The following is a 25653-nucleotide window of genomic DNA, read 5'->3' as shown; positions in this document are numbered from 1 at the left end:
TTCTTTATACTGAATATTTATTTAGTCAATCCATTGCCAGTGCAGAATAAACTAGATTACAATTAAAACACTTGCTGAACCTATTGCGGTTCACGGGCAATTTGTGAAGTCACGTGAATCATGTGTCTATAAACTGACAAACAGGGGCTGTATCACATTAGTGGAAACCAAGACTATTCTTAGGGCAGATCTGTCAGTTTTGACGAGCAGAAGCAACTTTTCATAACAGGTTAGGGGAATGAGGTTAAGGTTAGTTAGAGGGTTAGCTAAAATTGTCCCGGTCACAACTAACATATCTAACTACAATCAGGTCTGCCCTGACCAAAGTCTTGGTTTCCACTAATGCGATGCAGCCAAACAGGGTAGGTATGCTCTCTAGTGGTAACCATTAGGAACAGCATCAAAACAACATGGGACAAGACGTACATATGAGGATGTACTTAAACGTTATAAAATTAGATGACAGTGCATGGCCTTTATTTTATATTCTGCAAAGTACTGTCCCGGCAGCACAACGGAGGCATTCAACACTGGAGGATACATAAGGCTGGGTCTGACTAACAATGTTTTCCCTTGGCTATACTATTATCATAGAGATTGGCAAATGATAAATGATGGATATAGTGTAAGAAAATAGCCTGTCAATTCAGAAATGTATTTCACCCATTCACTAAATGCTGCATTTAGACAAGCAGACAAAGTTTGATCTTATTCTTCACTAATTGGTCTTTTGACCAATCAGATCTGATGTGACTGGTCAAAAGAACAATTAAAATTGGGCTGCCTGTGTATTGCAGCCTTAGTACCACACATCCAATTAGTGACCAATATATAAAAAAGGTCATTTAGTGACTTCCATCAAACAACGATTCCTAGAGGAGTGCACTGGTTAACCCGAGACTAAACATTAACTATAAATGTAACATGCAAAACAATCCACAACATGAGTCACTGAAAGTGCAAAAAAAAAAAAAAAGAAAAAGTTACTTTTTTTTAATTAATACTAGTAAATAATCTCATATTTAACATCTTTAATAATATTGAATTGTTATGGACCACGCAATTCTCAAAGAACAAATTGTTATAATATCTAATTTATACAGTATACAAAAGTAGAATTGTGACATTACCTGGTGCTTAGCAGAACTCACTCATCCAGGGTTACACACACACAAAAAAAGAAGACATTTTACACAACACTGTCCAACCCACAGAATATATTAACCCTGTGTTAAGAACCTGTGACAGTTCTCAACTTCTTGGCTTTGAGTTCAGCTGGCTGTGGGGGGGGTCTCTTTATTCTGGGGCTGCTGCTGGAGCAGGACTGCCTTCACTGGAGATGAATGGCCAGTGGGAACAAGCCAGGAAGGCCTGGATGCATCCAGATTGTAATCCATACATCTCTAGACCAGTTTCCGTGTTATACCTCTGGAGTCAGACAGTACATGGCGGCTCAACACAGAGCACAACACTCCTGGAGAAATACCTTCACCAATACATCTTTGGCTTTGCAAATATAAGATCATGCGTGTGCGTCTGTAAGCAGCAATATTCTCTTTAAATAAATTGAAGTGTGTATGTATACCTGTACATATGTATTAATGTGGGCATGTACTGCCAAAATAAAGGAAACACCATCATAAGTGTCTTAATATGGCGTTGGGCCACCACGAGCCAGAACAACTTCAATGCGCCTTGGCATAGATTCTACAAGTGTCTGGAACTATTGGAGGGATGGGACACCATTCTTCCATGAGAAATTCCATAATTTGGTGTTTTGTTGATGGAAAACAGTCTCAGGCACCGCTCCAGAAGTATTCAATTGGATTGAGATCTGGTGACAGACACACTTTAAACCCCCTAGGCTCCTTTGAGACCCCTCTATCAAAGTCGCAGAGATCTCTTCTAGCCATGGTAGCCAAAATAATGGGCAACTGGGCATTTTTATACATGACCCTAAGCATGATGGGATGTTAATTGCTTAATTAACTAAAGAACCACATGTGTGGAAGCACCTGCTTTCAATATACTTTGCATCCTTCATTTACTCAAGTGTTTCCTTCATTTTAGCAGTTATATATATATATATATATGCGTCACCCTCACGCCCAGTGCACCTGTGCCCCTGCTGAGGCTGTGGAGTGTCTCTTGGCCTCCAGCAGCGAGGTGGCCTGCTGCTTGTCACTCTCGATCTCCTTGAGTCGCTTCTCGTCCAGGAAGGACACCAGAGAGTTCCTCATGTCAACCACCTCCAGCATCTCCTGTAGCACACGGTCCTCTTCTGCCTGCTGCTCCGCCGTCTTCTCAGAGTCTGGGGTGGACACGGACACAAGAGGATTTTACGGACACACGTCAAACTTCGCATAGGAGCGGAACAAAAAGCCTATCCGCTCCCTATTTGCTCCTCCCAATAAGTGAGCATTTAACGCTATCCGTGAGACAACTGCAACGATCCAGTCTTTTTGTAGAAAAACATACCATCTAGCTCCATGTATTGTCTGAGCTCCATCTCCAGCATGCTCTGTTTGTCCTCCAACTCCAGCTGTCGAGACCTGAGGGGCAGAGGAAACAGAAAACAGTTGAATAGAAGTGGCTGGTTTCATTCAATAGGGCCTTAGTTGCAGATAATGGAACCCCCCCCCACAGCTCACGCTCAGCTCATGGGTCAACATGGCAAAACAAGGGTGCAGCTCTGTTGAACACAATAACATCTCTGTCAGGAGTGTGAAGTCTGCTTCTCTGTCCCCCACTAGCTACTTCAGCTAGGGACTCTCACCACACAAGAACACCACACTCTGTATAATGTATGGAAATGTATTGAAAGTTCTACACTCACGCCACCATGAGGTCTGACTCCTCAGAGACCAAGGCGTTCTTCTGGTGGACCAGATGGATCCACTGGTCGATCATCTCAGGGGAACCTCCACTGCCTGTGGGAGAATGAGAAGATATGGTGGGGGAGAGGGGCGAAAGAGACTCAAGGAGTTCCTGCTCCATATTCCTTGATCCCTAAAGTTTGCCAAATGCCAATGTTTCACTCTACGGACCTCCATCCGAGCATCACAGGATAAAAGATAGAAAAGGCAAATTTTTGCTGATCAAGACAAGCGATGTTCAAAGTACTGTGTTATGGTTCACTAGATCAAACGAAAGCGTCGGGGTGGGTGGGGGGGGGGGGGGGGGGGTCGCACCTTCCTCTCCTCGGAGTACCTGCTCCAACACCACACCTTTATCCTCCAGCTCTTTAAACGTCACCTCAATCTCCTCCAGGCGTCTCTGAATAGACTGGGTGGGGGAGGGGTCACAAGCATACAATAAGATGAGCTTTAAAGCAGAAAACACTGGACAAGCAGCAAGACTCAATACTGGCAGGTCCAGTGTTAAGACTAACCATCCCAATGTAGAGCTGTTCTGATCTGGCATCAGCAGACTGTCCTGTTCAGACAGTGAACTGACCTGTGCAGTATTCAGTAGGGTGCACCAGAGCAAAACCTTTAGCAACGATAAATGTTCTCTCTCTAGTAAACACAATCCTGTGCTTTACTGGCAAATCTCAGTACAGTGAACCAACCTGCGCTTTGTGGAAGCGCTGCATCTCACACGACTTGGCCCGTCGATCCAACGTCCTCATCTTCAACAGCTCCAGTTTCTCAGCCTCCACAGGGTCTGAAGGGAGGGTCTGGAACTACAAACAAGGGAGAGTGTGTGTGTGTGTGTGTGTGCGTGCAATGTCGATGGACTTAATATGCCAGCCAGACAAGTCCCACTCCTTACCTTATCATCATATAAATCCAAGCCATCTGGTGCAAACATATCCAACTCATCATCCTCCTCCTCCTCCTCCTCCTCATCAGCACCATCTTCCTCAGATACACTGTGGCCATAATGTACTTCTTCGAAGTTAAATAAATACAATTATTAATTCAGAATAGATATGAAGAACACGGCTATTAACAATTGCTGTTTGCCATGTAAATAAATCAATAATGTATAGGTATAAAGATAATGTGGTCATACTGACACCATATAATTAGGAATCAGAATACCAAAATGGACATGAACCTTCTTATGATGGGATAAAGGTCAACCATTTTGGTCAGGGAGTTGGTCCACCATGGTTTGCCAGTGCTGTGATAGTGTAAAATAATACATTTGAATCATTTATCTGCACTGTATGTTTGTTGGTTAGCTAGCCAGACAGCTTAAGAGGAATGATTCTATTAATATATAGATTTTTTTAAATAAACTGCCAATATGCCAACATTCCATTCAAACAATGCAGTCAATCCACAGCCAGACACTGGATAAAAATCAGTTGATGATAGGTCTTAGACAAGTTGTAAATTCAAAAAGTAATGATATTGTATCATGTAGAATAGCCCTCGCTACTTTCCAAGAAAACACATTTATACAAAAAAATTGGTATAAAATCCATTTTAACTATTTATATTATGACAATTATACTACACAACTTCTGATATAAATCACATGCCTTACTTTATTTTCCTGCATAATTAAAATCAGGATTATGCCTCTACTGCCATTCATTCCAATTAGACTGGTTTGGATTACTCCCTGACCAAAGTGGCTGCCATTTTCACCCCATTCTGGAACTTTGAGGGTTTATGACATAGCCCCTCTAGTAATTTAATAGGATCTCTATGGCCGAGACAGTAAATCCACACCACACTAGGGTCTTTACCTGGGTGGCTGTTGAGGACGCTGAAGCGTTGGTCCCTCCCCAGCCGAGGGGAGGACAAGTTCCAGGGGGAGAACTTGGAGCGGACCCTGGCGTGCTGACCCTGGCCCTCCACTGGTTCCTCTTTCCTCCTGAAGCAGCGGCGGTTCCTGTGCTCCCGTATGTGTCCCCCCGATCCAGGGCCCCCACTCCAGTAGCCCTCCTCCTCCTGGCCGTCTGCACCTCAAATCAAACTTTATTAAACCCTTCAAGCTTTCGATTGGGCCATTTTAAACATGATTTTTTTGATCATACCTCAAAAAAGGTTGTATATTCACACTCCCATTTAAAAATCGCAACATTTTTACAGTTTAAACAATAGAAGAGACAAAACAAAGGTCATGAAAGAGAAAGACACCTGGGGGTTTGGGTGGGCAGGGACCCCCTGCTGTGGCTGAGGAAGAGGAGCAGGAGGAAGAACCAGGTGTCTCCGAGTCAGAGTCCAGGCTGAAGCTCAAGTTGACTAGGTGGTTCTTCTCCTCGTCGGTCAGCTGCAGCTTCCGCAGGAATGGCTTCGGCCTGGAGTCAGGGGCTGCCTTGGGGGTCCCTTTCTCTCCTGCTGCCCTGGGGGACCCCTTCTCCCCTACATGGGCTGGTGACGTGTCCCTTTTTGGGGTGAGGACGGTGCGTGGTTTGGGTAAAGGAGGGGAGGCCTGGGGGCTTGGGATGGCCAAGCGAGAGTGGCGAGGTTTTGGGACAGGGGTCAGAGGATCCGAGGGGGCATCCTCACCCCCCTCCTTCCCCTCTTCCTCCACCTCACAGTCCTCAAACCCTTTCTTTGTGAAAACGTCTATGGGTGGTTTTGGTGAGACAGGGGGCTCGTCTACAGGGCTAGGTTGTTTGCTACTGGGGTCTTCCTGACTCGGAGGATGCAGAGGTTCCATGGGTTTAGGAGGACCCGAGTCTCGATAGTACTCATCGTCCTCAGAGGGACAAGGTGAGGGGTCTTCACTGGAGATTGAATTCACACCTCTCTTCTCCTCGTGATCTCCGATGGTATCCTAGAAGGGGGGGGGGGGGGGGAATGAAAGAAGCATTGTAGCATTAGCATTGTTGTGACTAAACATTCCTCTGTAAATGAATGGTTACGGTACACTGCCCTGTTGGAAATGAACAGGTCTTGTAACTCAACGCTAATGTACTACTTCTACCCACTAGCTGTCCTTAACTGTTCTGTACAGACAAGTTGAGCCACAAGCTGGCAACATGGTATGCAACAGAACGGTTTAATTTCCCATCTGCTCAAACTCAGAACAGAGAGACCCACCTTAACGGATGGGGATTGTTCCTTGTTCTCTATCTGTTCAGAGTGTAGCTCACAGTAGAACTTCCCTGAGGGCACAAGAGGGAAAACAACAGCTTGCACAGACTCTGGATCTGAGATGCCACTTGACAACCCTTTCTCCCGTTCTCCTTTTCACATGAACCACAAAACGTGTAAAAGGGTATCGTTCATTCATTTTTCATATGGTGCATAAATAAATTAAACTGTGCTGTATTTATCATCCGGATGTAGGTTCCTTGCCTTGGAGGATTTAACTTACTACAGGTATGGAAGCTGTTGCACTAGAAATAACAATATTCTGTTTCTGTATTGTCCAAAGAGGGAGTAGCTTGCTGCGTCTTTGTGAGCAGACAACATTTCAGAAGACAGAACACAACATGTCACAGAGAATATTTTCCATACTTGAGTACATAACGACCATGGAAGTCCCACTTGCATAGTAACATGATGTTGTGCTTGTAAATAATTCAAAGGGCTCATTAGGACCCAGCAGATATCCCACGAGACTGAGTGCCAGTCTATGCTATCAGGTCACCTCCTTGGCATTCGTCAGCATGCTAAGGAATTAACATGATTAGCACAAGCAGACTGGCACTCAGCGGTAGAAGAAGTTGTGATGCTCACTCACCCGTGTGCTGGCTAAAGGTATATCTGCCCAGTCTGAGGGTGGTGCCACACTGCTGGCAGGTGAAGCAGCTACGGTGGAAGAACTTGCCCTCAGTACTGATCCTTTCCAGCACAAAGACCCGCTGGCCGCAGAAGTAACACTCCTCATTGTTCATTGACGTCGGGCTTAGTTCAGGGTCAGGGGTCACCTCAGGGGCTGAGAGAGGGGCTACAGGCTGAGAGCAAAGAAATTGAGAGCAACAATCACATTTGAACAGTACTTCAATAACTTAGCACAAAAACATGTGCTTATGATGTAACAATAGCGACTAGTCCTGAATGCCAGAGAAAGAGGAACGACTCAAAATGACAAATCCGGCGTGTTGAACAATTATTACAAAGGTCTGTACCTTAGGTGTTATACCCCAGTAGTAACCAAAGAGAGGAACAAGCGCCAGTGATGTCAGTAGTTCAATAACATACACGGAAACATTGTATAGAATCGCAGTTGGAGTAGTCCTGAAGTCTGCAGATACAGCCATCACACAGCAAAAGGTTAGCGCTGCATGGGAGCCTATGGTAATGAGGATAGCATTTGTATTCTAGACACTACTCACATCTTCCTCATCTCCCATCCTCATCCTTTTATCTTTTTCTTCTGTCTCGGCTGCCAGTCTCTCCTGTGTAAAAAATAAAATAAAACAGTCACATGACCGTTTATGGTTTAAAATATGCAAATTAATAATGGGTGATGTCGAAATGAACAATGCTTTAGATATCATCTTACATGCTTGAAAGGTGTCTGCTATTACAGTTGATTTTGGAAAAGGCCAACAAAGGTACACATCTACTGTAAGTGTTCTGTAGTATGGTATTAGCTATAATAACGAACTACAAATCAAATGATGATTAAAACACATTGTGTAACTGTTGACAATGAATGAATCAAAGTATAATTACAAGAACCAAAACCAAAATGGCTGGGCATGTGAATTCAAGGTTCTTATCTAGAGAACTCTGATATTACTGTAAGCAAATAGTTAACGACAGCAGGGAGCTGCATGAAAAAGATTGACAATCGATGTGAACTTGAGGTTGGCCTACTCTCCATTTTACCCAACAGACAAACGTTTTTTAGCGCGCTATCCCTGATACTGTATTGAGTAAACAGCTGACTAGTCGCAGTGACAACATGCAGCTGATTGCCTGAGCCTTACCTTGCGTCTTTGCAGAGAGTTGTGCTTGAGCTTGTTGAGGAAGAACACGGCCTGAAAAGACAGGGTCTTGGACGGTGTCAGGAGAAGGCTCGGGGGTTCTGCTGCAGAGACACACACGCACTCCAGCTTTAGTTTCATACTGTCCCTGTTCTGCCAGAACAACACACACGTTTCACAGGAACCAACCTAACTCACTGTGTTGTCCCGAGTCCCTCCCTACAGCAGAGAACCTGCATTTTAAAATGTGCACAGCTTCTTGTACATAAACAATGTCTTCCGGCTTTTTTTCTACCAATCTCTCTTATGTAAAAATCCTGTCAGTCATTTTATATCACACATCCGGCTTCTCCACACTGCTGTTGAAAACAAGGCTTTGTAGGATATGTAATTAAATTCAACTTGTCAATCCCCCTGAGAGAACTCCTGTGTAAACGCCCCGTAACAGACAGGACATGTCCCTCGTGCATGCGCATCTGTGTGCAAGCCAGACAGCCGATCCCCCTACAGAGAGCTACTGTATGCTACCTACAGCATCACAGCGACAAGGCAAGCGGAGCAAGTCACACCCTCTATCCAAGCCTGCTTCCAAATGCTGGATCACCACTGAAAATATCTCTGCTACACACACTCTGCTTGTATTTACCAGAAATACCCCGGCAGCAAAAACAGACCGGGAAAATCCTTCTTCCTCACAGCAGGAATATTAGATATCATTTAGATGACGCTGAGGCTAGTCCCACCCAAGCCTGATAAGCCATTTCCTCACGGGCTGCTGTGCCGTTTGCTTTGACTGCTGCTTGTCTTACCGACTGAGAGCAGCACAACCCTGACAGTCAATCAGGGCTGGTTATGAGCACAGACCCAGCTACTCTAACCAGAGGAATGCTGGGTAATGCTCTTAAAGGGACAATGACCCTCTCCCTCCTTATCAACACAAAACACATTTTATAGAGAAAAAAACACCTGGGCCCAAGGTTGTACAAATGGGGGTTACATAAGCTATGCACTGTGTAAACAGCAGACCTAGGGCCAGATTCAATCGCTTTCACTAATAGTAGGCTATGTGATATGGTTAATATTGAAAACTGCTGAAATTTGGTCCAGCATTTTTAGAAATAAAGCACACTAAAAACACCTTTACGTAATGAATACAACTACGCATAATGTCGAGATAACAATGTCACAGTAACATTCTACAAATATACATAATCTAGTCTCATGATAGACAGACCTCAACACCACTTTCTTGTTCAAAATGGCTGGCGTCAAGGCTACAAGTAATCAAACAATCACGGTGCTAATTATTGGATGTAACAAGTGTGACAACCATTGCCCTGATGCTTACCACTAGTGGGTGTCCTTTCGTTGAAGGCATCGTGGATCTGTGTGAGGTAGAGCACCATGGAGAGCTTGTCTATCTGTTCCTTGGTGGCCATGTCACTGGCTGATATGATGGGAGGGATGCCCAGCTCTCCCTCCAGGAGGCTGAAGGCCAGCTGGTTGTTGTGGACCGAATCAGACTCCTTCAGAGAGGACATGTCACTGTGGAGGGACAGGTGAGGAGAGTCACTATGTTGACCAGGGCCATGTTCAGTAGGGCACACCATAGAAAATGGACGTTTGCTTTCTTATTGGACAGGTAGTAGCATGGAATTAGAATAATTTGAACAGGAAAAGCCTCTCAGACCAATGGCATTTTACTGTAGACTCATGGGTACGTCTTTCTTTCTGTGGTACTACTTGTGCATTTGCTACATTTGTGGTGTATAAGTTGAATTGTCCCCTTATAAAGCCCATAGACTCACATAAGATGGGGTCTGAAGGTGTTGATGAGGGCACACAGGGCCAGGCCAGACCTCCAGGACTGGGTCAGATCCTTCACCTTCACCCTGTCGTACCCTGCCGTGTGCTGCTGGCACCACTTCAACAGCTCCTCAAAAGCTCCAACCGAATCTGGGCCATGAACACACATAGGAACACTGCATTAGGATTTAGAATGCATGCTCAATAGGCCTACACTACGCAAGAATCGCTCCGCCATTTCCTGGTTGTTAAAATTAGAATAGTTTGCCTAATTTCAGTTTAATGACAAAACAAGCAAGTATAGTGTAGAGAATCATTGTACCATCTAAACCACTGTGAAATATCTTTCCATAACGAAAAATATTGTATTTTCAGATGTTTGAAGCGGGTGTACACAACTGAAAGTAAAAGACAACAAAAACTAAAATTAAGAACGCAATAACGCACATAGAACAGATCTACCGCTTCTTAAACTTGCTTTCAATGAGAAGGACAGATCTAAAACTCACATTTCTATGTGTATTTGGTCAGGTCTCCCAATAAGTTGCAGCTTTAAAACTTGTAATTCCATTACAGAATTACCCCAAAAATCTGTAACAGAATTATTGCAACTGAATGGGAAATCATAATAGTCACAAACCACAGTTGGGTCACCTGCTACTGTCCTCCCTTCCACTGGCATACTGTTATGTTCAGCTCAGAACTGTTTTCTTTGTCTTTCTGTTATCTGGTCTGGAGTGTTAAAACAGTCAGACTGGACAGTTCTCTGCTGTGCTGCACTGTGATTTCCAAAATTGCGAAGTATGAGAATTACTACATTCAGATCCATAATTATGCATCTCTGTACAGTACAGATCAAGGACCCATGATGTAATTCCGTTACCGTAATTCCATTACCAGATGTAAATCCACTTGTAGTTCAATAACCAAAATATATATTTTTCAAACTCAAGGTGTCATGTCATAGCTGACACCCCATTCTTTCTGCGGACAATTTTGAATCTTAATTCAGGGCACATATTTAATAACGTTTTTGGAAAATGTAAATCTGTTACCAAAATTTGCATCTGCATAGTTCTTCCACTAAGTTCTTTTTTGTAAAATCTCCTGTGGAAATTGTTAAAAGTAGTCCTTGTGCATAGAGTTGTATAGTTTGTAAAACATTAAGATCAAAGGTTTTTGTTTAGCATACATTTAAAGTGGAAAAAACGGAGTCAAAGTGTAATTCCGTTACCGTGGAATTGCCCAGCACAGTCGTGCCCAAACAAAAATGAATCATGCCCATGCTCCCCTCATGCATTACTGCTTTAGTGAAGTGAAGCTAGACAAACCTTTCTGCTTCTTGGTTGGTCGGCCCAAATCAATATGGTCTTCAACATCATACAGATGTTGCAACTTTGGAATGCATGCAAAGAGAGAGAATCATGATAAACAATATAGCACTTGATTTTAATTGAATTTTATACTAGAGCCAGAACACAGTAGCCTGGTCCCAGATATGCTTGTGCTGTCTTGCCAACTCCTACGGTCATTGTCAAGCAACGGCAATAGGAGTTGGATATACAGCACAAACAGATCTAGGACCAGGCTAAGAACACAGTTGGCTTCATAAAGCTGGTACTCAAATGCAGAAGCTGGGGTTTGGTTTGATGCAGTGTAATTGATCTGGTAGTTTGTGAAAACTAAAGCCTTTCAGATCAATACTCCTCTAGTGGGGGAAATCAAAAAGCATTTCCTAGCCGGCTCAACACTTCATACACAAACAGAGCAGTTTCCTGGCAACGCATGTATACTCTAGGAAATATCAACCCAAAATGGCAGAGCAGCACTGACATAATTCACAATGTGTTTACAATGTTACTCAGCACGATATCTATTCACTTTGCTAGCACTGATACAGTGAGACAGTTATACCCTTTTCACACCATCGAACCAACCTGAACCAAACTTTACTGAGCTGGCCTCGTTACGCATCCACTATAGTTGCTGGAACCGTGTTGAAAAGAAAAGATCCAAGACAGCACAGTGTCTTTCAGTTTGGCCCAATAGTATGAATCAGGCATCAATGGAGCTTTGAGTCTGTGCTGACCATAGAAATAGAAGGACTATAATGTAATAGATCATATTTGTGTGTTTCTGACCTGGTTGGCCTTGATGGAGTTGAGGTTGACGTGCTGGTAGCGTGTAGCCGGGTCTATGCTAAAGGCACTGTAGTTTTTATTGATGTTCTCTGGCGTGGTCTGGGACAGGAGCTGGTAGATACTCTCCCTATTCAGTCAGAGGGAAAGAAATCTTCTAGAATCACTTCTACCTCAGAAGCTCAGTGTAGAACTGAAGAAGAAGCAGCTCCAAAGGAACAGAAGATTGATGGGTTTGTTCAGGAAGATTTTTTTTAAAGCAGCTGCTTGTGAAGTAATGGATGTTCAAAGAATGTTGTGAGGAAAAACAGTTAACCTGTTAGGGCTAGGGGGCAGTATTTACACGGCCGGATAAAAAACGTACCCGATTTAATCTGGTTATTACTACTGCCCAGAAACTAGAATATGCATATAATTACTGGCTTTGGATAGAAAACACCCTAAAGTTTCTAAAACTGTTTGAATGGTGTCTGTGAGTATAACAGAACTCATATGGCAGGCAAAAACCTGAGAAGATTCTGTACAGGAAGTGCCCTCTCTGACCATTCCTTGGGCTTCTTGGCTCTGTTTATTGAAAACTTAGGATCTTTGCTGTAACGTGACACTTCCTACGGCTCCCATAGGCTCTCAGAACCCGGGAAAAAGCTGAATGATGTAATTCCAGCCGCTGGCTGAAACACATTAGCGCCTTTGGTAAGTGGTCGATCAGAGGACCATCAGACTGAGGCGCGTGCACGGGGCGACACCATGTTTTTATTTTCTCTCTCTTTGTACTAAAACACGATTTCCCGGTCGGAATATTATCGCTTTTTTTACGAGAAAAATTGCATAAAAATTTATTTTAAACAGCGGTTGACATGCTTCGAAGTACGGTAATGGAATATTTAGAAATGTTTTGTCACGAAACGCGTCGGGCGCGTCACCCTTCTTTACCCTTTCGGATAGTGTCTTGAACGCACGAACAAAACGCCGCTATTTGGATATAACTATGGATTATTTTGAACCAAACCAACATTTGTTATTGAAGTAGAAGTCCTGGGAGTGCATTCTGATGAAGAACAGCAAAGGTAATAACATTTTTCTTCTAGTAAATCTGACTTTGGTGAGGGCTAAACTTGCTGGGTGTCTAAATAGCTAGCCCTGTGATGCCGGGCTATCTACTCAGAATATTGAAAAATGTGCTTTCACCGTAAAGCTATTTTAAAATCGGACATAGCGAGTGCATAGAGGAGTTCTGTATCTATAATTATTAAAATAATTGTTATGTTTTTTGTGAACGTTTATCGTGAGTAATTTAGTAAATTCACCGGAAGTTTGCTAGTTCTGAACGTCACATGCTAATGTAAAAAGCTGGTTTTTGATATAAATATGAACTTGATTGAACAAAACATGCATGTATTGTATAACATAATGTCCTAAGATTGTCATCTGATGAAGATCATCAAAGGTTAGTGCTGCATTTAGCTGTGATTTGGGTTTATGTGACATTCTATGCTAGCTTGAAAAATGGGTGTCTGATTATTTCTGGCTGGGTACTCTGCTGACATAATCTAATGTTTTGCTTTCGTTGTAAAGCCTTTTTGAAATCGGACAGTGTGGTTAGATTAACGAGAGTCTTGTCTTTAAAATGGTGTAAAATAGTCATATGTTTGAGAAATTGAAGTAATAGCATTTCTAAGGTATTTGAATAACGCGCCACGGGATTCCACTGGATGTTACGTAGGTGGGACGAAATCGTCCCACTGGCACAAGAGAAGTTTTAAAGGCCTAGAGTGGTATTACCAGTTGGAGAGTTTTCTCTGAAAAGCCCAGCTAGGGTAACCCCCTTCTATACAGTAACAACGAAGAGGGATGGGCACATGATTTTTGAGGTGGTGTTTATAATCATATACAAAAAGCTTTGTTACCGTTCAGCAACGACTTCCAGGTGGGGTTTTCCCTTGCCCCAGCTCCTGACCATCCACGCTGTGTCGAAGGCAGCCAGAAAGCCACGGGCAATACCTGTTCCCAGAGGCCAGAAAGGCTGTGGACACACACTTTCTATCAAAACCCTTTCAGAACCGTGCTGTAGGACAACAGGAAATTGTATGTAGACACTGTTATGCCCGGAGACAATTTTATACTCAATTTCCTAAGTGAGGACCATGTATAAAGTACAATCAGTGTACCATTGTGTGTATAACTGAATGTACATACAGTATGTGAGAATATAGAAACCATGAACATGTTAGACATTTTACAACAAGGTCGTCATCCATCACATGTACATGACCTCTCACCTCCACCAGGCAGTCTCCGACCAGGCCCATGAGTAGTTTCTTTCCTTTCCTCTCCCTGACCAGCGAGGCGTTCTCAGCACGGTGCATACAGGTGAAGTCAAACATGGCCACGTCAGGCTGGCCAGCGTGGTTCAGGGCAAACTGCATGTTGGGCAGGCGGTGGCCTGTGGAGAAGTGGGCAGCGCCGTGGGCATAACGCAACAAGGCCTCCTGGTCCACGTTGGCCTGGCCCAGGAGCTGATTGGCGTCACTGAAGTCCTGGAGACAAGAGGGAACATATTTGAGGTGGTCACAGAGGGGACACCATATAATTAAATAGGACAAAAATACAAATGGGGAACTATGGGGGACACATTGGGAGTGGTCAGTGCCTGAAGTGGAATGATAAAGGTGCCAGTAAGAATTGTAGGGGCCAGTACTCATTTTAATTTTACAGTACTGGTGTTCTTATATAAGAGGTACCGATACTCAAGCAGTAGAAAATTGGAGAAGCTGATAGTCTGTACTACTGATGCAGACTGGCATAATTAAAGCACTGGGGTGGTGGTGACACACATCAGAGAGCTGTCTATCACGGACTAGAATCTAGATGCTGCTTTATGTGAAAACATTGGATATAATCCTCCCACGTAGTCTAGTCAAGCATTATATGCTCCACATAAAGAAGCAAGCCGACACTGTGAGTCAGCATCTTTAAACAAAGTGGAACAGTGACAAGAATTACACAAATACCAACCCTCCATAATCATGCACAAATATATAGAATGATTACAGCTTCAGTGCAACAGAAATACTAAACAGTTACTCAGCAGAACATCTCCCATCTTGGCAACTGAACTATAACAGATGAGACAGAAGAAAGTCTCTATTTTGATAACAGGCAGAGTGGGCTCTAATCATTGAAGACAAAACAAGAAGATCTGGCTTTGTCGTTCCAGACTACTAGTGTGACAAGAGGGAGCGAGAGTGAGCAGTGTACACAGTAGCATGGCTGGGGAGACCTAGTGCTGACCCTGTGCTGGATAGACATCAATTACATTAACACGGTTTATTAGCGGCTAATCCCAAAGAGCAGGAAAAGCCCCCAGCTTGTTTGGAGAGGACTATGTTGGGATCCAGGCTTGGGCCAGTTTGTCTCAGTGTTGTGAAAAGCCCTCTAGAGGCCTAGTGTGGAGCTGCTGCTGGTGCTGGTTGTAATGATGTGGTTCCCTCACCTGTTTAATGACCCCCATCTTTAACAGGCTCTTCTTCTTGGCAGTCATGACAAAGTAGTGGGTGGCGTCTTTATAGTAGACTATGTTCTCCAGATCAATACCTGGAGGGAGGGTGGGAGAGATAGAGAGGAGAGAGAAAGAAAGAAAAGAGAGGAGATAGAGGGTGAGAGAGGGTGATGAAGATATGGAAAGGGAGAGAGAAAGAGAGAGAGAGAGCGAGAGAGAGAGAGAGAACAAAATGAATGAGTGAGAAACTAAGAACAAGACAATGACAGGACAAGTGAAACAGCACTAGAGCACAAGAGAAGAAGAACAGGGGGATTGCATCACAGATGATAGCATCAATTCAAATGACATAGACAAGAGGAAGAGGGACACAGATTAAAAAGACAGCACTCTCCACTGTCCACTCCTTCTCTGTCGCCATAACTGTCACCATGCCCAGACTGTGCAATATTTTTTATCCTGAGCCACGGTCGCTGAAACCTTAGCGTCCAACAGTAGAAGTGCTGGCACTCAGTAGACCCAAACCAGGGTCATAGAATAGAATCCTACCTTTCTCTGTGAGCAGGTCCTGGAAGAACTTCTGGTTGTAGATGCGGGCCACACCACTGATCTCTGCCACCTGGGCCTCGGCTGCTGAGTGATGGTTGATGAAGTTACATGTGATGCCGATGGCCAGCTTTCCTCGCAGCTCCTTCCACCTGAAGCCTGGGGAGAAAGACATGCATATCGAGGAGAAGCACATGCAGCCTGAATTCAGGTGCATATAATTGAGTGTTTCCGTTTAATAAATCAAACGTATCAGAGCTTGAGTGTCCGGTTACATTCTTCATTTTCTAAGTGTGTCCTCACTGCTCACCGTCAGGGATGAAGTCCTATTAAAATATACTGGTCTAAAGTGTGTACAGTATGTGCAGCAGTATGACAGCGTGTGACTGTGTCCTCACCATCAGGGACAAAGCGTCCTCCTCCTGCAGAGATGAAGACATCAAACTGGAACTTCCCAGCAGGGTGATCGTCAGGAAACAGCTCGGCCATCCAGCCTGATGGAGGGAGCCATAGGGAACCACAGAGAGAGCATAGCATTAAGGTCTATTATCACACACAGGATTCTGGGCAGATTGTTTCAACTGCCCTACAAGCTTTTACAGCCATGCAAATAGCTAGTATTTTATTTCTCTAATACAGGGAGGGAACAGAGGGGAGTCTAGAAGTACCTGTGGCTTCTGAGGGCTCCACGAAGCCTTTGAATTCCACCCCAGTGTGAACCTCCACCCCCAGGAGGAGAGACACCTTCAGCAGTATCAGCTGGAGCTGGCGGATGCCTGAAGGATACAGACACATAGAAAGATGTTTGATATTGTCACACAGGGAATTAAAACAATCCTCTTCAATTCAAACAGTTGACTGATGCCTGATGATACGGACACACACTACCAGTCAAAAGTTTTAGAACACCTACTCATTCAAGGGTTTTTCTTAATTTTTACTATTTTATACATTGTAGAATAATAGTGAAGACATCAAAACCATGAAATAACACATATGGAAACATGTAGTAACCAAAAAAGTGTTAAACAAATCAAAATATATTTTATATTTGAGATTCTTCAAATAGCCACCCTTTGCCTTGATGAGAGCTTTGCACACTCTTGGCATTCTCTCAACCAGCTTCACCTGGAATGCTTTTCCAACAGTCTTGAATGAGTTCGCACATATGCTGAGCACTTGTTGGATGCTTTTCCTTCACTCTGCGGTCCAACTCATCCCAAACCATCTCAATTGTGTTGAGGTCGGGTGACTGTGGAGGCCAGGTCATCTGATGTAGCACTCCATCATTCTCCTACTTGGTCAAATAGCCCTTACACAGCCTGGAGGTGTGTTTTGGGTGATTGTCCTGTTGAAAAACAAATGATAGTCCCACTAAGCCCAAACCAGATGGGATGGCGTATCGCTGCAGAATGCTGTGGTAGCCGTGCTGGTTAAGTGTGCCTTGAATTCTAAATAAATCACAGACAGGGTCACCAGCAAAGCACCCCCACACCATAACACATCCTGCTCCATGCTTTTACAGCGGTTGGAACCAAAAATAACCAATTTGGACTGTTCCACCGGTCTCTTCTTCTTATTGGTGTCCTTTAGAAGTGGTTTCTTTGCAGTAATTTGACCATGAAGCCTGATTCACACAGTCTCCTCTGAACAGTTGATGTTGAGATGTGTCTGTTACTTGAATTCTGTGAAACATTTATTTGGGCTGCAATTTCTGAGGCTGGTAACGCTAATGAACGTATCCTCTGCAGCAGAGGTAACTCTGAGTCTTCCTTTCCTGTGGCGGTCCCCATGAGAGCCAGTTTCATCATAGCCCTTGATGGTTTTCACGACTGCATTTGAAGAAAATAAATATATATCCGTATTGACTGACCTTCATGTCTTAAAGTAATGATGGACTGTCATTTTTCTTTGCTTATTTGAGCTGTTCATGCCATAATATGGACTTGGTCTTTTACCAAATAGGGCTATCCCCCTACCTTGTCAGAACACAACTGATTGGCTCAAACGCATTAAGAAGGAAATAAATTCCACAAAACTTAACAAGGCACACCTGTTAATTGAAATGCATTCCAGGTACTGTACACAGGTACTGTATGTGAAAAAATAACCGTAAAAGCATCATCAACTAAAGGTTGGATTTAGTCATACATAATGAATAAAGATATATGATTGGCATTATTACATCAGTAAATCTAGTTGATATAGTATGGCAGTGGTAGACATACTGATGTGATCCAGAGCCCCAGTACAGAATTTGCCGTAGAACTTCTTGGCAGCCAGCCCACGCAGGTCATAGATGGTGTAAGGCCAGAGGTGCAGCACGTTATTCCGGGAGAAAGAGTCCCTCTTCTCCAGTACCACCACCTGAGCCCCCAGCAGAGCCAGCTCTATGGCTGTCCTCAGCCCGCACGGCCCTGCACCCAGCACCAGGCACTGAGGAGAGAGAGAGAGAGATACAAAGGTGGGTAGAGGGGGGAGAAAGAGAGAGCGAGACGGAGGGAGAGGGAAAGGGTACGTGAGAGAGAAGAGGGGAGAGAGTGGGGGGAGAGAAGGAATAAATATAGAGAGGGAGGAAGGAAGGAAACAGGATAAAGCTCTGCAGTTGCTGAATGCACCTTGATAGATAGTATCAAAAGCACTGACAGTACTCTGCCACTGTAGAGACACAATGCTGATGTTGAAACCTGAAACACAGCTGGAAATCCATCTCTAACAGAGCACCACACAGCCACCCTCCTTGTACAAATGTATTTTACTTTAGATAACTTCTTCAGAATTCCTCTTCTTCGTTTAAATGAGAAAAAATAAATACACACACACACACACACACACACACACACACACACACACACACACACACACACACACACACACACACACACACACACACACACACACACACACACACACACACACACACACACACACACACACACACACACACACACCTTGGTTTTGACACAGACTTTGCCCTGCTGGTAATCTTGGTGTTGGGCCCGCTTGTCCAGCTTGATCCAGAGGGCTTTGGCCTTCCAGTAGTTGAGCCTCTCCTTGAGCTTGGTGTAGAAACTCTGGTAGTCCCGGGGGTCCAATTGTAGGTGGTGGCAGAGCTCTGAGAAGGTACGCTGCACCTCCTTACAGGTCTGGCTCTGGACAAACTGGTCAAAGAGGGCATGGGAGGGGTTGGTGGGGTCCTGGTTCACCATGGTAGTGGATGCTGAACCTGAGCCTCCAGATTCTTGGATGTTCACTGTGGATTAAGTAAACACCAACACCATGAGAAAACTAAAATATAAGTTATATTATTAAAAGTTGTCCTCTAAAAATGGGCATACATTTTTTTTTTTAAATAACCTGCCTAAAAATAACTGAGCTCAACTACAGCAGTTATTATGATAAAAAGACTAGCTAACAAAGTGATGCATTTTTGCCGATGAGCTTTGGAAATATATGGAGGTGGTCTAGAGGTCTGACTAACAGACAACAACTGGGGACAATTCTCTCCGTCTGAAAATAAAACCCTAAAATCAGATGGTTTTAAAGTCACCTGAGTCATAGTAATCGCTAACTTCCCCAACCACGTGTTCTGTGTAGGTTCAGTGTCTTTATGACAGCTCCCTAAGACTGAATGCTACCACGATGGGTGTTTACCATTGAACTTAGTGACGATATATTACACACAAATAAGACAGTCTACTATTAATAACCACTTCCTGTATCTTTGGTCCAGTGTTTCGCTTTCAGAGGGAAGAGAGACAGAAGTGGTTGGCCACATCACACTGAACAGATGGGATAAACTTAGCTTCACACTGGCCACAAATAATAGTCTCTATCCTCTTTACTTAAACTGGTTAGATAAATCACTTATTCAACATTGGCTCTGGGCACGGTAATACTAATAGATCTGAAAAGGGCTTACTTGGATCACATAGGCAGCTAATATCAAGATAAACCACTGTTCAAGTCACATAGCTGAGCATTACAATGACTAAAACACGCTGCTACTAGAACTCCTTCCACACACCTATACTACTACTACCACTACATGTCAGTCAAAAAAGCAGTAAATATACATACAGATATGGACAGAAGAATCATTAAACTCCAGTTTAAATGTGCAGGCAAATGTAGACCAACCTAAAATGTTTAACAGCAGTGACAACAACTAGGTGACAAACTCTACTCAAGCTACTGTATGTGTCAAGCGTTTAGTGCATTGTGGTTGGCAAGTCATTTCCTGGAACTAATGTTTTGTTCACACATGACTTCCTGAGATGACATTTACAAATGCTGTAACTTGCTGGTTATATTCAGCATCTTCTGCTAGACACCTGAGGCAGACAGACACAAACCCTATTGGACAGAGTGGGTGAGGGCTTTTTATGGCCATAGAGCTATAAAAATAGATGTGTTTGTGGGAGAAATATAGGCTACTGTACACTACAACCTAACATAACTGTACGAAGAGCTATTCATTCAATGGACCGAGATTGTCCAGATGTTAAGAATGAGGTCATAAACAGGCTCTAGTCTAGTGTACATTATGCATGAGGAACCCTCCCGCTCTCAGTAGTTCCCACTCTATGTACTGTAACATTTCCCTGGAGTTCTCTTTGGCCCTCATATAGTTGCTCTGTAACAACTCAAAATGTTATACTGGACATTGATATAACATTGCAGCTGAGAGTTGAACCTCTCCGTCACTGAATCAGGCGGAGCTAGAAATCAGACACAGCCTTGACAGTTGGAACACTTCAGCTGTCAGATCTAGCAGTATCATATCAACTCAGGCCCAACAGTCACACTGTAGCTATGCAAGGGAACTAGATCTGTCAAAATACACAGGATATTGCTTCACTGGAGACAGAATGACTGAACATAATATTCCTCAAAACCATATAATTAAAATTATAACTGCAGCGCTCTCCAGTCATGCATGCTCTTGAACTCAGCTTTACAGTGACGTGAAGTGACTGCCATAAAGCTGGTATAAACCAGAGGCACACAACCACACTAAAATGTGGGCACAAATTTCTGCCTTATAATGATTAATCCTTTCTTATCAAATACAATAACAGCTTGCATGTGGGCACAAAGGTCAGGGCTAAAGTCCTTCTCTCAATAGACCTCAAGGAAGCAAATAAAGGTGTGTCCAATACATGTAAGCAGGAGGTCACTTTCAGTATTAGTGGTGTGCAACTTGAATGTCCTAGTATCCTACGGTCCCCAGCATCTCATCTTCTCTGAGTCGTCTTATGCCAGTCGGTCATTCAAGTCTGTCACACACCTACGACTGGTTGTTCAGCTTCATTTTAGATGTGATATTTCCGGTATCCTTCTTCTTTGTTAAGCAACAGACATCTGCAAACAGAAAGTTGTGTCATTCGTCTTCATGCGCAACATCCTGAGTATTTCATCTAAGAGAGAGACAAGAGCAACGGTATTTGTTCATACTGTCGAAAGACAGTTGACAGCCTCAATGAAGTGTTGGCTGCTGTGGTGGAGAAAGAAAGTAGACAGTTCTTGCCTGTTCTTGACTCTTGTGATGATGTATGTGGTTAAGAATGCTGCACCCTGCAAAGCACAGAGCATCTGCCTGGTACAAACACACACCATTTAGAGTCTGTTTCATTCCTGAGGTTCTACTCAAGTCTTGTCATGACAAATATGGACATGGCCAGGAGCAAAACCTTGAAGAGTGAGGAAGAACCTTTCCTTATGAAGTAGACTGCTCTGCTTGAGCAATGATCAAGTTATTGCTATACTTCCGACAGACAAGGCAGATGTTACATTTACGTGAGGAGAACAACAGTGGATAAGCTTTTTTGACTTACCCCGTCACGTGTCGGCTGAGGACAAAGGGTCTGCCACAATGACTGGTCTGCAAACGTTGCGGTGTATATTATCAAGCTGCTGACTGCCTCTAACATGACAGAGCAGCCAAAAGTTGGGGCAAGGAAAGGGGCGGGACAGCAGAACAGTAGACACAGCACCAATGAGAGAGGTAGAAAGAAAGGTGAGTGAATTGGGTATGAGATGCTAACCGTATTTCCCTGAAGTTAACTAATGTGTTTTTGCTCATTTGCCAAAAACAAAACAACTATGATACCAAGGTTGTACTTGAGAATTCTGAACTCCACGTTACAATGGAGTTGAGTGGCAATGAATTTTTGGCGGAGTGTACCTCCGACTACATCGAGTCGGTATCACATCGATGCATGTACAAATGTACATTCTTTAATGTGTACCTTGTGCCCATTTCTCCTGTGTAAAGATGTTATTTTCTTTGGGTGCTGCAATTTGTAATTTTTTATAAAAATAGCATTTTATTCGACCTCCACCAAGGGAGCCGTTGTTTGTTAACAGAGAAGGAGCAGCCCTGTCATTACAAGGCAGATGCCAAAATAGAACTATGGCTTCAAACTCTCATTGACAACACTAATAACAAGTCAGGACAAGCACAGGTACAGAGTAAAAGTGTTTTCCACAAGTAATAGAGTAGCCAGCCAAATAGAAAAACTAACAAAATAAAGTAAAAGACCACAACAATGCTTAAACCCTATCAGGAGACAACATTTGAGGTCCGGGAAAAATTTGTGCAATTTAGATTTTTGGGTGTAGTTACCCTTTAATTCAAGTGCTAGAACAGTGTGTTGTGAACAACATTAGCATGAGCAAAAAACAAGTGGAATTGGTGGTTCGCCTTCAAAATAAAAGTCCACGCCACCAAAACTCATCGCCACTCAACTCCATTGAGATGTGATGTACATATTGTGGAGTTGAGAATTCTCAGCTATCGAGGTTGCTTGATATACAATAATGGGAAATTGATAAATGAAATAACAGGAAAAAAGGGGTTGCTGAATAATATGGTGTGTGCCAATCCTGCCTTGCAGAACATTCTTTCTGGTTTCAATTACAAAGTAGGCCTAGTATCTGTAATATTACTGGACTTTCAAAATAAAACTTTATTGTCCCATTATCCCAACTGTTACACCGAGAAGATTGAATGACTGCTAGTTTTAGCTGTCGTTCAATCTTCTCTGTGTAACAGTTGGGATAATGGGATAATTCAGAGTACAACGCAATTTCTCATCACTGGATTGAGGTAAGTTTTCTGAGCCATCACTCACGCCAGCTCAACAGTGTTATAATTTAAGCAAATGCCCTGCCCAACCCTCTAGTGCAGCTGTGAGCAAGCATAAGGTGTCGGATCTGCAGGCTACCTACTGTCTGATCACAGTTGAAGGGAATTCCAGAAATAAATCATTCATTCTCACCTGCACGCACGTTCAGCGCACAGTCAAAATTGACTATATTGTAACCATTTATGAAAGCAAAAATGTGCTTTTTGGTCTTAACTCTTAAGGATCTGCCCCTTTTTTTCAATTTCCACCTAAAAAGACGTACCCAAATCTAACTACCTGTAGCTCAGGACCTGAAGCAAGGATATGGATATTCTTGATAGCATTTGAAAGGAAACACTCTGAAGTTTGTGGAAATGTATAATGAATGTAGGAGAATACAACAAATTAGATATGGTAAAAGATAATACAAAGAAAAACCAACTGTGTTTTTGTATTATTTTTGAACCATCAATCAATCAAATTTATAAAGCCCTTCTTACATCAACTGATGTCAAAGTGCTGGACAAAAACCCAGCCTAAAACCCCAAACAGCAAGCAATGCAGGTGTAGAAGCACGGTGGCTAGGAAAACCTCCCTAGAAAGGCCAGAACCTAGGAAGAAACCTAGAGAGGAACCAGGCTATGAGGGGTGGGCCAGTCCTCTTCTGGCTGTGCCGGGTGGAGATTATAACAGAACATGGGCAAGATGTTCAAATATGACCAGCAGGGTCAAATAATAATAATCACAGTGGTTGTCGGGGGTGCAACAAGTCAGCACCTCAGGAGTAAATGTCAGTTGGCTTTTCATTGCCGATCATTCAGAGTATCTCTACCGCTTCTGCTGTCTCTAGAGAGTTGAAAACAGCAGGTCTGGGACAGGTAGCACGTCCGGTGAACAGGTCAGGATTCCAGAGCAGGCAGAACAGTTGAAACTGGAGCAGCAACACGGCCAGGTGAACTGGGGACAGCAAGGAGTCATCAGGCCAGGTAGTCCTGAGGCATGGTCCTAGGGCTAAGGTCCTCCGCGAGAGAGAAAGAAAGAAAGGAGAGAAAGAGAAAAAGAGAGAGAATTAGAGAGAGCATACTTAAATTCACACAGGACACCGGATAAGACAGGAGAAATACTCCAGACATAACAGACTGACCCTAGCCCCATGACACAAACTACTGCAGCATAAATACTGGAGGCTGAGACAGGAGGGGTCGGGAGACACTGTGGCCCCATCCGACGATACCCCCGGACAGGGCCAAACCGGCAGGATATAACTCCAACCGCTTTGCCAAAGCACAGCCCCCACACCACTAGAGGGATATCTTCAACCACCAACTTACCGTCCTGAGACAAGGCCAAGTATAGCCCACAAAGATCTCTGCCACGGCACAACCCAAGAGGGGCGCCAACCCGGACGGGAAGATCACGTCATTGACTCAACCCACTCAAGTGACGCACCCCTCCTAGGGTCGGCACACCATCATCTTTGAAATGCAAGAGAAAGGCCATAATGTATTATTCCAGCCCAGGCACAATTTTGATTTTGGCAACGTTTTAGACTGATCCAATGAACTATTGCATTTCTGTTCAACATTTGCCCAAATGTGCCTAGTTGGTTTATTAATAACTTTAAGTTCATAACTGTGCACTCTCCTCAAACAATAGCATGGTATTCTCTCACTGTAATAGCTACTGTAAATTGGACAGCGCAGTTAGATTAACAAGAATTTAAGCTTTCTGCCATTATTGGATATGTCTATGTCCTGGGATTTTTTGTTTGTTACTTACAACCTCATGTTAATCGCATTAGTCTAGGTTAGCTCAACCATCCCGCGGGGGACCCACCGATCCTGTAGAGGTTTTAATTTAAGGTTAGAGTTAAGCACAATGTTAGCAGTGTGGTTAGGGTTAAGGTCAGGTTTACAATCAGATTTTAAGAAGAGAAATTGTAGAAAAATGATAATAATTATGAAAGCCATAATTATGACTTTGTGGCTGTGGTAACTAGTGATGACCATGAATAAAGGAGGGAGTTTCTGCATATTATGCAACAAGGACAGTGGTGTGAAGTACTTAAGTAAAAATACTTTAAAGTACTAGTTTTTCTGTACTTTACCATTTATATTTTTGACAACTTTTACTTCACTACATTCCTAAAGAAAATAATGTACTTTTTACTCCATATATTCTCCCTGACACCCAAAAGTACTAGTTACATTTTGAATGCTTAGCAGGACAGGAAGATGGTCTAATTCACGTATTTATTAAGATAATGTCCCTGGCATCTCTACTGCCTCACTAATCAGAAGTCCTTCCTTTGTAAATGATGTCTGAGTATGCCCCTGGCCAACCATAAATTAAAAAAAAAAAAAAGAAAATGGTGCCATCTGGTTTGCGTAATATAAGGAATTTTAAATTATTTATACTTTTACTTTTGAACCTTAAGTATATTCGAGCAATTACATTTACTTTTGATACTTAAGTATATTTAAAAACAAATACTTTTAGACTTTTACTCAACTAGTATTTTACTGGATGACTTTCACCTTTACTTGAGTCATTTTCAATTAAGGTATCTTTACTTTTACTCAAGTACGACAATTGGGTACTTTTTCCACCACTGAACAAGGGTATCACTTCACTTAAAGTAATATAACACTAAAATGTTTACTTCTTTATTTTGTTCTCAATCATATCTTA

The 25653-nt window shown here is 43.1% G+C and overlaps 2 protein-coding genes across 9 annotated transcripts in view; both read right to left on the bottom strand.

The window, feature by feature from the left end:
- LOC106567111 (F-actin-monooxygenase mical1) lies at window positions 1-21815 on the bottom strand. Of its 8 annotated transcripts, none has more exons than XM_045693260.2 (27): window positions 21670-21802; window positions 21363-21431; window positions 21123-21196; window positions 18784-19085; window positions 18061-18268; window positions 16501-16608; window positions 16231-16326; window positions 15836-15991; window positions 15281-15381; window positions 14067-14324; window positions 13695-13810; window positions 11791-11917; window positions 10981-11044; window positions 9652-9799; window positions 9192-9388; window positions 7847-7947; window positions 7247-7309; window positions 6652-6865; window positions 6006-6070; window positions 5097-5739; window positions 4703-4921; window positions 3775-3893; window positions 3572-3685; window positions 3192-3285; window positions 2837-2930; window positions 2479-2552; window positions 1-2311 (listed from the first exon to the last, which is right to left on the bottom strand). In XM_045693260.2, the coding sequence occupies exons 4-27, from the start codon at window positions 19039-19041 to the stop codon at window positions 2103-2105; spliced, it is 3846 nt and encodes a 1281-aa protein (XP_045549216.1). In that variant the 5' UTR covers window positions 19042-19085; window positions 21123-21196; window positions 21363-21431; window positions 21670-21802; the 3' UTR covers window positions 1-2102. The 8 variants fall into 8 exon arrangements, 7 of the variants coding, with proteins under 7 accessions (XP_045549216.1, XP_013991493.1, XP_013991494.1 ...); XM_014136018.3 differs by having other exon boundaries at window positions 3775-3890; XM_014136019.3 differs by having other exon boundaries at window positions 4703-4915; window positions 21670-21801.
- A 1507-nt stretch (window positions 21816-23322) lies between these two features.
- Window positions 23323-25653, bottom strand: part of LOC106567112 (proto-oncogene tyrosine-protein kinase Src) — a 55941-nt gene continuing 53610 nt past the window's right edge. Inside the window, exon 13 of the mRNA XM_082960099.1 lies at window positions 23323-23973. The gene's annotated coding sequence lies outside the window, so the exon portion shown is untranslated. The remainder of the gene's footprint in view (window positions 23974-25653) is intronic.

The sequence above is a fragment of the Salmo salar genome, chromosome 13 (assembly GCF_965601325.2).
Source record: "Salmo salar chromosome 13, fSalSal1, whole genome shotgun sequence".
Taxonomy (NCBI): domain Eukaryota; kingdom Metazoa; phylum Chordata; class Actinopteri; order Salmoniformes; family Salmonidae; genus Salmo; species Salmo salar.
Note: the sequence above shows the minus strand (reverse complement) of the source record. Positions and strands in the feature narration are given on the sequence as shown.